The 11,274-nt window shown below is 41.0% G+C and overlaps 2 protein-coding genes across 6 annotated transcripts; one reads left to right on the top strand and one right to left on the bottom strand.

Moving 5' to 3' along the window:
- The first annotated feature begins 1,809 nt into the window (after positions 1-1,809).
- On the top strand, positions 1,810-6,955 carry LOC110973918 (uncharacterized). Its single transcript, XM_022225138.2, has 2 exons — positions 1,810-2,008; positions 2,756-6,955. The coding sequence occupies exon 2, from the start codon at positions 2,855-2,857 to the stop codon at positions 5,039-5,041; it is 2,187 nt and encodes a 728-aa protein (XP_022080830.1). The 5' UTR covers positions 1,810-2,008; positions 2,756-2,854; the 3' UTR covers positions 5,042-6,955.
- LOC110973919 (protrudin-like) lies at positions 5,387-11,190 on the bottom strand. Of its 5 annotated transcripts, none has more exons than XM_022225141.2 (9): positions 11,078-11,190; positions 10,126-10,389; positions 9,945-10,015; positions 9,490-9,811; positions 8,927-9,131; positions 8,618-8,689; positions 7,862-8,038; positions 7,575-7,656; positions 5,387-7,289 (listed from the first exon to the last, which is right to left on the bottom strand). In XM_022225141.2, the coding sequence occupies exons 2-9, from the start codon at positions 10,323-10,325 to the stop codon at positions 7,180-7,182; spliced, it is 1,239 nt and encodes a 412-aa protein (XP_022080833.2). In that variant the 5' UTR covers positions 10,326-10,389; positions 11,078-11,190; the 3' UTR covers positions 5,387-7,179. The 5 variants fall into 5 exon arrangements, with proteins under 5 accessions (XP_022080833.2, XP_087001066.1, XP_022080831.2 ...); XM_087144940.1 differs by having other exon boundaries at positions 8,618-8,686; XM_022225139.2 differs by lacking the exon at positions 8,618-8,689 and adding an exon at positions 8,448-8,534.
- Between the last annotated feature and the right edge of the window lie 84 nt (positions 11,191-11,274).

Raw genomic sequence — 11,274 nt, 5'->3', positions numbered from 1 at the left:
GACACCTGGGAAGTTTGTAAAGTCATTGGATTACCTTATTAGACAAAACTGGGCGGAGCAACTTGGAAATGACTGCGATAGTTATTTGAACTTGTTGCATATTCATTATCGACACGTAAAGTTCATTCAGCAGACATACATCTTTGCACTTCACTTTATTTCATTTATATCTGAAATGATATTTTAATGCATAACACTAAATGTACATGTATAAACTAAGCTAACCCTAACTATGCCAAACCCAACAGGATTCTATGAGATTTTACTCTGAACTTCGAGGGTTAAAAATAATATTAATCACATTGACCTTGCCACAAGGCGTCTTTCGTAGGAAGGCAAACTCCATGCTGTTTTTCGAAGTTCAAGACAATTAATAATGGTGAATTCCGAATAAATCCTGGTTGAAAAGCCCTTCACTCTGTATACTGGTTGAAAAGCAGAGTGACAGCGCAAGCAGGCAAAGTATGATGCATGCTTACAAAATGTCTTGGAAAAATCTCGTATGTGATCTCTAATAGGCAACATTTTGCCATTGCTGTGATGGTGCGACGCCGTGACGTTTCAGTCTGATTTTATCTGGAACACAGAAGGTACATGTCAGGGCCAAAAACAGTTAAGAAAAAAGTGTGTTGTTGACTATCAAACTTTACTAGACTACGTACATGGATATATATTTCGTGTACATGTTCATATCTCATCTCTCTGGGTCTAGCCAGATACAAAAATAATTGTCCCCGTGGAGCAATCACGTGTTGCCTATAATTGCATTCTTATTAATCATCAATATTTCCAAGCAGCAATGGTCACGTGAGCTGAGCGAGCGTCGTCATAGCAACGCTCCTCCTTAGGGCGTATTTGCATCATGCATGCCATACCGTATATGGCGTCGCCATGAGACCGCAGGATGGCGTCTTCAGATAGATGCAAGGCTTCCCGTAATGGACGTGCATGCATGTGCGATGCGGTCTGGCATGGAGACTTGGACAAACCACACCAGGGTAGTTGTGACCTGAACATCCACAATATAAGAGAGCAATTCCCTTCCTCTACAAAATGCTAAGGTTTAATTTCATAATATGCGGACAAGGTCATATGAATTCCAGTTTCGAGATCATCATTTTGGAAAATTATTTGTAGGCCAGCATAAAGGAGGAATGTGAAGGAAGCTTCCACGAATGCGAGTTTCCACACTAAATTCGAAGGACAGAAAAGGACACTTCAGGTGTAAGGGGGGGGGGTCTCGTGATGTACAACATATGTACTGCAGCACATCACAAGGCCAATTTAAAGTAAAAACTTACTAATTTTAGCTAGAGCATATGTGGGCATACCGTCTCACCTGCTTAAGCAGGACAGTACTTGTAGTTGGAAACCAAGTTTGACACTAGAAATTGGTAAGATAGGATTTTGGTTGTCCATAGCTTTAAACCGAGCTTAAAATCAGACCATGGCTATTTCGATAATGTTTAAAAACTAGTTTTTGAGATATCTCTTGGACGTGTTTACACTGTACGCTTGCCGTGAAGTAAATCAGAACTGGGCATTATTGCTATTTCATACCCAGAAACACCCCCCCCCTTCGTCATCCACATTCACGCCCATCACTTCTGCTTGCATCTTCAGTGTACATAATCATTAACCCTATTTTGTGTGCGTATCTTGCCCACATGGCCACATTAAGCCGCTCGACATTCAATGGAGGTCATCTTCACACAAGGTGTGCCCGTCTATTTACATGTGTAAATAGGGTCCATTGTTGATTGTGTAATCTTTATTGTGTAGCTCTCTTCTAAAGGGTCATATCAGGCATGCAGTCAAAGTGCAAATCGTCCATACGACGACGACGACATTGAAACCACTGCTTCTTGCCAAAACTGCAACGTATTTTTGCTAACAGACTTTAGGCAAGTGTCTTTCAATCCAATCAGAATGAATAGGTGACGGAGTAAGGATGGTGTCTTGTTGAAGAATTACGGACCACGTTGAATATTTAATTAAATCAAGCCAGGTAAGCTCTCCACGTGGAGGTAGAATCTGATTCTACCTCCATGCTCTCCATAACCGACATCTTGTGTTTCACCGAGGTCCTTGCACCGTTCAGTTACATGCAAGTCGATTGTCAGATAGTCTAGTTGTTCTGATAATGACTGAGTGCTCAGTTTTTCATTTTGTGGGGATTCAGACTGCCCTCTGGGTCTTGGCAAAAACATAGACGAGAGAATGAAAAAGATCTCACGCATAATATATGATGTGCAAGGTACAGTGTGCTGGATGGCTACCTTAGTAGGCCTTGTTGAGGATGAAGATATTTTATGAACTTTACGGTGGAGCATAGAGCTAGGAACACAGCTCTATTGGTGGAATAAGTGAGAATAGACTTCCATCCAAGCCTGCTCCTTAAAGCTTAATATTTCTTGACGCTGAAACTTAATGAGTGGACTGTGGATTCAGCTTTTTCTCACAGCTATGCGACATCTCTTATCCCTCTGTTATCTTAAAGTGGCGGATCTTTTGTGGGAGGTCCAACGCCCTGGTCTCTGCGAAGCATTTTAGAATATAGGGACGAGGCAGTTGATGTTGAAAACAATTAAGAGAATGGGAGACTCTATCCTCGGAGTATAATTCTTATGTTGCCATATTTAAAAATGTTCAGGACAGATGTAAAAAACAGTAAAAAAAAAAACACGGTGGTTTGGAACATGGTTTAATCCTTTCGTGCAGTTTACCAGTCTATTCTTCTTTTCACACATAATAGATCTTGCAGTTAATGATGTGATGTATAAACAGCAACTTTGCATGAAACAACTGAGCCAGGATTGAAACGAATCCCACCGTTGAGGGTGCCCCAATCGAGATGGCATTTCCACACGATCTCGGCGCCTTCATGACAATCATCTTGATTCTCGGAGCATCCCGCGTGTTACTCTCGCTCGTCTATCTAGATGAACGGTTACTAACTTCTGTACAGGAGCCATACACTTTTCCGACAAAATCACCGCTGGTGAAAAGGCACGAGGATGAAAAGCGAACAGCCCTTGAATCCGACCAATCAGAATCTAACGAGGATAATGAACGCGCCCTCAACGAGCTACGACAGAAATTCAATAAGGATGAAGGTGTTGCTCCCCCGATAAAAGAGATCGACTTACAACTCCAGAATAACGAGCAAAAATCTGGCAAATTCCTAAACCATTCAGCTGCTATGAAGATTTCAGAATTCCAAACGCGATTGTCCAGGTTGAAAAGTACCGAGTTGCACAACGAATTAAAGTTTTGGACGAAGGCTTCCAGTGAAACGTGCCCGAATTTCGGACAGGATTTGTATCTTTTGTCGATTGTAAACACTGAACCTTTGAGAGTAAAGCAACGTGACGCCATCCGTGCGACCTGGGGCGCACTGAGGTCAGCAGACAGGGAAAATATCAAGTCAGTTTTCGTGGTCGGACACCAAACTTCCAAAGGAACAGCAGAGTCGCTGAAAACGAAGATTCAGGAGGAAGATGCCAGGTACAGTGACGTCATCGGTGCTGACGTCATCGAGCCTAAGATGCTTACCACAGTTTCAACCATGAGAATCCTGGCTGAATTTAAGTGGGTCCTGCTGAACTGCCCTCTTGTGAAATATATCTTTATAGGGCCAGACGATCTTTTTGTGGACCTTGTGAAAATGGTGAAACATTTAAAAGATCTAAAAGAGCCCAAAAATCTCTACCTGGGCAGGGTGCGTAAGAACGGCAAACCCCAGCGAGACCCAAAGATGGCAGACTACATTGGTTTCGACGCCTATCAGCCAGAAAGTTACCCAAAATATTGTGTAGGGGGAGCTGGTTTCGTGGTCTCTGCCAAGTTTGTGCTCAATGCCTATCTTAAAAGTGTTGTCATGGCAACCAAGGCAAAAGTTTTCCACCTCGGTGACGTCTACCTTGGGATGCTGGCTCTAAATTTGAAGGTCTGGCCCAAGTACAAAGATTCCTTCCTGAAACTCGGCGGAGACGCGGACTACTGTGACCTACGAGATACCATCACTCTTGGGGGATTTGATTCAGATTATCTCATGAAGTCTGTTTGGAGCAATCACAGCAAGGTTGTGTCGAATTGTCCAAATGCACTCCCTAATGCCACAGAAATAGAAATATGGACTGGCAAGATAAACAACAAACAGTACTTTGACACTGTCTTTAAGCTGTTACATAATCCCAAGAAAGCGTGTTGGAAAAACCCTCAGACAAGTCGAGCGCCCTTTCTCCTCGGTTTAGTGAGTTCTATGCCACGGAACTTTGAACTGCGCGCGGCGATTCGTCAAACCTGGGCGGCGCCAGATTACATGAAAGAAACCAACTCCAAAACCCTCTTCATCCTCGGTAAATCACGTGGTATGCCAGTTGCCACACAACGGGCCGTGGATCAGGAGGCTCGCCTAAACCACGACATCCTCCAGGCTGACTTTTTGGAATCCTTCCACAACCTCACTCTCAAAGTCATCCTCGGTCTTAAATGGGTGTCAAACAATTGCAAACAAGCCACCTTCATATACAAAGGGGACGACGACATGCTGGTCAACTTCCAGCGAATCACAGGGCATCTCAGATCCCTCCCTAGCAACCAATCAGAGCGCCTGTTTCTTGGTCACATGATGGAGAACAGTCCCGTCGTCAGAAAGGAGTCCAAATACCAAGTCCTTCGCTCTCAGTATCCTTTCAAATACTTCTTACCTTATTTCTCCGGAGGGGGCTACATCATGTCTGCAGCTGCCGTAAGAGACATGAATAAAATGACACTAACAACCAAACTCATTCCCATCGATGATGCTTACGCTGGAATCCTAGCATTTCGCAGCAAGAAGCGTATTGACTTGAGCGACGCTTCCTCCAAACAGTTTATTACGACTGGGAGTCTCAGAGACGCTTGTTACCTACGAGAGGCCTTCAATCTTCATGGCTTCAAAAACACTTCGGTCATGAAGAAAACATGGAAAGACTTTAGGGATCCATCCAAACAATGCGAAGACCCCAAAGAGCAAGTCCATCGTAAACATGTATAATTTCGGATAATTAGAATGAAACCCTTCCCTGATCATTTTTGTATACATGTACACGTTTACATGTAATATCCCTCTTTCTCGAGGCAAGGAAGTTGCAACCTTTTTTCGAGAAACAAATTTTTCATTCGGTACCCCAGTGGTCCGTATTTCGACAAGACAATGAATCCTTTAAATTTGTTGTACAGTAGTTATTTGCACAAAATGATTTCAAATACGTTTTATAACCAAATTGAAATGTTTCTATTTTTCTACCTTCATCGTGACGATGCAAAATGTTCACGGCATTAGAGCGGAATTCATAAAAAGGTAATTAAACAAAGGAGGACGACAAATTGACCAAGGACATTGACTGGTTAATCAAAGTTCATTTCTTTATTCGTTGTACATGTAATAGACAGCATATTATTTCACTATTAAATATTACAATTGAGTTGATAGGTATTTCGAAAAATTTGTGAACTCACAGATCAGCACGGCATTTTTTCAGTTTACACGAACGCCATCAACAAAGAGCTACTCAGCAAATACATAAATATATTTACGTTAACTTTGATATCCAATATTACACTTAGAACTGTCGTCACAGCCAACAAAATTTACAGCTTTTATTATTAACTGATAAACCTCAGTTACGACGGATTCGTTGCAAAAATTACACCGAAGTACAATTCCGAATAGCGTACGTCATATTGGAAATTTAGTTAACACTGGATAGTTTGTTCCTTGAAGAGTATAAAAGAAAATTATATCCTAACAAAAGTACTAGACAGCAGCTTAAGCCAGTAGGTCCTAATACTACTCAAACACAGTAATAGTATATGTAGCAACGAGTAGGAATACATCACCTGTGTCTCATGAAAGATGTTGAAGCTTTCAAGATTCACAGAAAGGTTTTCAGTAAGGTTTTGTATTCATTTCGTCCTTTTTCAACCACCATCAGTTGGACACTTTCAATCAGACTAAATGAAATGACTTCAGTCACCCTGCAGTGTGCAACTCAGTAGTCCAGTCTGATTGGTGATGGGATCGTCCACTAAGACGTCTGCCCCCCCCAAAAAAACATGCCACTTTAATCACAGTTGTCCAATCAATTAAAACATGCAGCCTCGGCGAGATAATCCTCTTCATTAGTACACACTTACTAAACGGCACATCACAGGACGTCATCATTTTCCGTACAAAAACAAACAACACCCTAAAATGGTGAATTTACACAAAAATATTGTGAAGATACCACGTCCAAACCATAAAAGATGGTATTACACAAACCTTACACGAACAACTCATGACCATAGGACAATAACATATCAATCATTAATACAATGAAAAAATATATAGATTTAAATCTCCCATAATGCACTTCATCTTCACTTTCTAATTTCAGCACCGGTTCAAGGGCCATCAAAGGATTCATAAAAACTTGACATCTTCCAATTTCTGGATCACAAAAACCGGCCAATTGGACACCTTTAAACTAGAATAGTAGTAAATCTGCATTTTAAAAGAACGTTCAAATTGAAATCAACATTAAGATGCTAATGAGCAGTTTCCATCTTTCATAAACTTTTTCCTGATCAGATCAGATCATGGCTTTTTACATAGAAAGTGCAAAAAAGATTTTTCAGATTGTTGAAAATGCCCAGTCTGAAGCAGATACATGTACTAGCATTTTACCAAATTTGATTTGCAATAAAACGCATACAAAGTTAGCAGTTTGATTTCGAGTTGCCCCATGGAGACAAATAGAAAATTGCAATGACTTCCTTATCTAATGTCCTCTTTCATTAAATAGTTTGATCAAAATACATGGAAGCTATTTTCTAGTTCCACAGAAACTAATGATTTTTGGAGAAAGTTGTAAAAGGATCAATTCGTCAAATTCAATTATAATAAATAATGCTTACAGTTATCGAAGAGGCATTTTAATTTTCTTGTTATTTTGTTTAATACTGTGTGACATCGTTTTATGCATTTAATTCCAATCTTTGCTAATAAAGAAAAAAAACCACAGTCGCAGACGAGGTCACAGTGGTGAAAGGCAAATACGACACCCATTTACAACTGAGCAAATCACATTGCGCACACTGTCTTGAAATTTCTCAAAGACCTCATTTCAAAACCTGAGACGTTTGTTCTTTTCAGCGTTCTTCCATTGTCGTGCCACCAGACACTTGGGTGGAATCCTCTGCTTTCATGGTAGCGTAACAAGTATTACAAACGAGTTCCTTCTCGGTCTGAGCAGCTGGAGCTGAGATATCAAAAGATGACAAACTGAATCTCAGACATGAAAATAGAACCAAACCGAAACATAAGAAAGGCTGCTTCCTTGTTAGAAGCAGCTTTGAAATGAATTAAATGCTTGAATTTGTCCCCAAGCAAGATGTTTTATCACACCACTTCCTTTATCACAGACTTAATGGTCAGGTAAAACCAAGCGGTGTCGAATAACCACATAATCGACCTTGAAAAAGTTCCTGAACAATTTACATGTATGTTGGTGTTACAAACATGAAATCTTTGATTGCCAACTTACAAGTGGCTCCGAAGACACATCTGGGAAGTTTTCTGAAGCAGCATCTCTGACAGAACTGATAACCGCAAGAACGACAGTATCTCTGTGAAAGTTGAGATAAAAAGGAGATCTCATTGATTTCTATGCTCCAGAGACGTGATTAGACAGATTTATCTCAGTGATTTGCTCATTGATTTGTTGTTCATGTGCAGTTCAACTGTGTAGCTATTTACTCTAAAATGGACAACCTCTGCAGAAAATGGCCAACACTTTATTTCTTTTGAACAGAGGACGTGTCACATACTCACCCTTCGTTTCAAAACAGAGGTGAACATTGTTCCACACAAGAAGCAGACTTCAACTGGCATGCCTGCTGAATTCAGTTTAAGGGTCGGGAGTTCTGGAGCTGTTGATGAACGATTCCGATTGGCCGCTGCTACTTTGGAATAATTCGGCCCAGCTTCGTCCAGAGATTTGCTCTTTTGCTGATGAAATGAGAAAGGAACAAAATCATCATTTATGCAAGAACATAAACTGGAAAGGTTTATTCATGAAGGAAATTCCCTACAAAAATGCTACAATGAGTTATTCCAATATAACAGCACCAACTTGCAGATAAGAGATTTATTGAGTACATTTATATTTTCTCTAATTTGATGAGCAGTGAAAAATGAGTGAATGAGATAATAATTGTTAATAAGCTGAGGCCAATGTCATAAACAGAAAAATTTGTGCTGATTATAGAAAGGTAAAGCTACTAGCTGTTTATATGGAGATCATGGCACGTGAAATGTCTTAAATGTCCCAGCCAAATATCACTCCCCCAAGTAAAGGTAGTAGGTTGGAAATGTCATTTACGCCAGACACGTAATGAGAAATGGCTGTGAAACCTACGCAGAGGTGAAGTGGGCGATGTTGGATGTCATGACGAATGGCCGGCTCGACCTTTGTGGATGGTTTGTCCTTGGGTTCCTGCTCAAGCTAAAATGAAGGGAATGTGATGAAGACAGAGGTCAAATGGAGCAATGAATTCTGCTCAGAGATTCCAGGGAGACAAGACACACCTTGGATTGGCCATTCATTGATGCAGGCTGACGACAAGGAGCATCTGAGAAATGCCTGCGGTGTAGTTTCTTCTTTATTAAGACAAAAAGCTGCATTTAATGACTTCCAGTCAAGTATGCGCAAGGAGCAATGCTTACATGAAGAACAGAAAAGTGAATCCCCTGCTGCCAATGTTGGAAACAATAGCATTTGAATATTTTCAAGCAAAAGAAAATCCTGGGATTTTGTGCGATTCTGAAATAGTTTCCTGAGAAACCACAAATGAATTTCTTGAGAAAGAAGAGAGTTCTTCTGACTTTGTTGCTTACCACATCATGTCTGATAATCTTTTCTTCTTTCTTCTTATCGTTGCCATCCGACAAGTGGTCACAATGTGCAGACTCATACACCTGCTTGAGGAGCACTACAAAGTCTCGATTGATGCAGAGGATGCTGCTAATGGTTGCCATGACAAACCATCTCAACGGCAATAAACAAACCAATATAATGATGACGCTGCTTCCCCCATAAAATCTACATAACAAGTACAACAGAATCCAAGAAATACTCAGCGCAATCCAATTTTTATAGCAGCCTCTTACAAAATTCTTCAACCTGTACAACACAGCCAGCTAACAAGTGAGTCCCTTTTCTACATCTCCAACAAAGCTTTCAATAATATTTATATCTAATGAGACAAGCAATTGAGTACAAAACTGTGTTACCATGGCTGTGACGTGATCACTGTACCTAAGCACGATAACATTCTATCATTATCTTTGGAGACTGGAGGAAAACCATTTGGGAGAAACCACATCAACAAGTTTCTCTTGTCTTCTCTTCTGCACCTACGGGTAATTATCAGCCACTTTTTGCTATCGATTTTACTTACACTGATGACCAGGTGGCATCTTGCCAGCCAAGTATGCCATGCAGTCTTTCCAACATGTTGCACACTGAGTTCAGCCAGTCCTGAGCTTGAAGCATCAGTTGGCGATACTCAGCCAGAACTTCTCGTCCTTTCTTCTGTTGCTGCTCGATGCAGGCGGGACTCTGCTCCACCCCCTGTTGGGGATTTGTAAAGCTTGCTGGTGAGTTGGATGACGGTTGGGTCTTGGACCTTGAAGGACCATGCTCTTGGAGTTTGAAATTCACAACACCTCCAGATCCTGCCAGCAGGAAGAGGAGCACCAGACTACTAGCCATTATCTGACCTGCCAAGAAAAATAGGAATAGTCTTCATTATCAACTTGAAACAGGTCTTGGATCTTTCATAGTTGCCGAGAATATGAGATGCAAAATCAGAGTTTCAGATTAACAATTTGTTTATCATTTTAGAGAACATACCAGACTCCATAAAGTAGCAGATGAGAAGTGATGTAATCCAAAATGACAATGTGACAAAAGGCGATTCCCATCTAAACAAAAAGAAAATAAACCGGAGTCAAAAATGGAAATTTCCTCCATTTTTAGACAATCTCTTAAGGTTTTACAACACAAATTCCTTGAAGAAAAAGTATTCCTTTACCTGAATAGAAAGACAATGATCCTCCAGAGAACCATAACATACCAACACAACCTCTCCAACCTATGGACACTCTCAACAAGATTACTAACACTGTACTGAGATAGGCGTGGCCCGGGTGTGGCAGTGAGAGTTGTAGATTGGTTTCCAGTTGCCATTGTGTCAGGATTCTTGACACTACTCTGACAATTAGCCATTGTCATACCTTCAGGAGTCACAGACTCTCATCCTGGGGAAGTTTGGGCTTGGAGAACAGTTTGTCAGAATCTGTAAGAGGAGAAACATTTGTCAAGTGAACTATGCATTTAGACATCAACATTGTGAGGAGTGTATAGCTTGGTGTAGTCACAACTTCAAGGTCAAAGGAGTAAAGCCCACTCGACTCATGCGTACGTCTTGGAGGACCATGTTTGTCCATAGACTTACTGGGTCAGAAAATCGCCCGTATTTGAATGGGAGAAGGCGGGGAAAATTTTAAGTGCTGTGCGTGTGTCGAGAAAAAACAGTCAGATTTTGAAGTCAGAATTAGAAATATCATTGAAGCCCCAACTGTTTGACGTTGGCATTTACGGAAGCCAGTACTTTTCTAAGTAGTAAGTGGTGATACAGGTATTTTTGGTGAGTCTTGGGAATTTTTGAGAACTGTTGTCACCTTACTATATGTACAGGCGTGGAGCGTTAGTATGATGACCCCGTCCTAAATCATAAAAAGAGAAATAGGCCTACTCTGACGCTATACTCAGTCATGTCAGTACAGTAGAGCTAAGGTAAACCCAAGGCTTACGCGCGCTTAATGCCCCGTTACTCGACCATTTTGCCAGCTGGCACCCCGCTGATGAGACGAAACGAAGCAAACTTTAATCCTTAAGCCCACCTTGCATGTCCTATGACGCAATGTGATGATTATGATACGCTTTTCTTGCTCAATCACAGGGGAACAATTCAGATAACTTACACTTCTTTACAGCATATCCGTGGAACTCCAGATCCAGTGCAGTCTTGCCATGTAAACAAATTATTACGATCCTGTTTAACGACGCCCTCATTCGTCTCTGAAAATTGATCGAAGTATGAATATAGCGCCATCTATAGTCGGAAAAATTACAACCAAAATATCTGGTACCCTGACGAATTATTGTTTTTCGACATGTG

This window comes from Acanthaster planci, linkage group LG13, assembly GCF_054643075.1.
Source record: "Acanthaster planci isolate LZ-2023a linkage group LG13, COTS_SCS, whole genome shotgun sequence".
In the NCBI taxonomy this organism is placed as follows: domain Eukaryota; kingdom Metazoa; phylum Echinodermata; class Asteroidea; order Valvatida; family Acanthasteridae; genus Acanthaster; species Acanthaster planci.
The sequence above is the reverse complement of the archived record's forward strand: the minus strand, read 5'-3'. Positions and strand labels throughout refer to the sequence as shown.

Coding starts and splice junctions, on each gene's coding strand:
- LOC110973918 (XM_022225138.2), top strand. CDS start 2,855: ATGGCATTTCCACACGATCTCGGCGCCTTCATGACAATCATCTTGATT.
- LOC110973919 (XM_022225139.2), bottom strand. CDS start 10,325: ATGACAATGGCTAATTGTCAGAGTAGTGTCAAGAATCCTGACACAATG. Junction 9,132..9,489: donor GATGCCACCTGGTCATCAGT/GTAAGTAAAATC, acceptor CTTGTTATGTAG/ATTTTATGGGGGAAGCAGCG. Junction 8,535..8,926: donor AGATTATCAGACATGATGTG/GTAAGCAACAAA, acceptor CCTTCATTTTAG/CTTGAGCAGGAACCCAAGGA.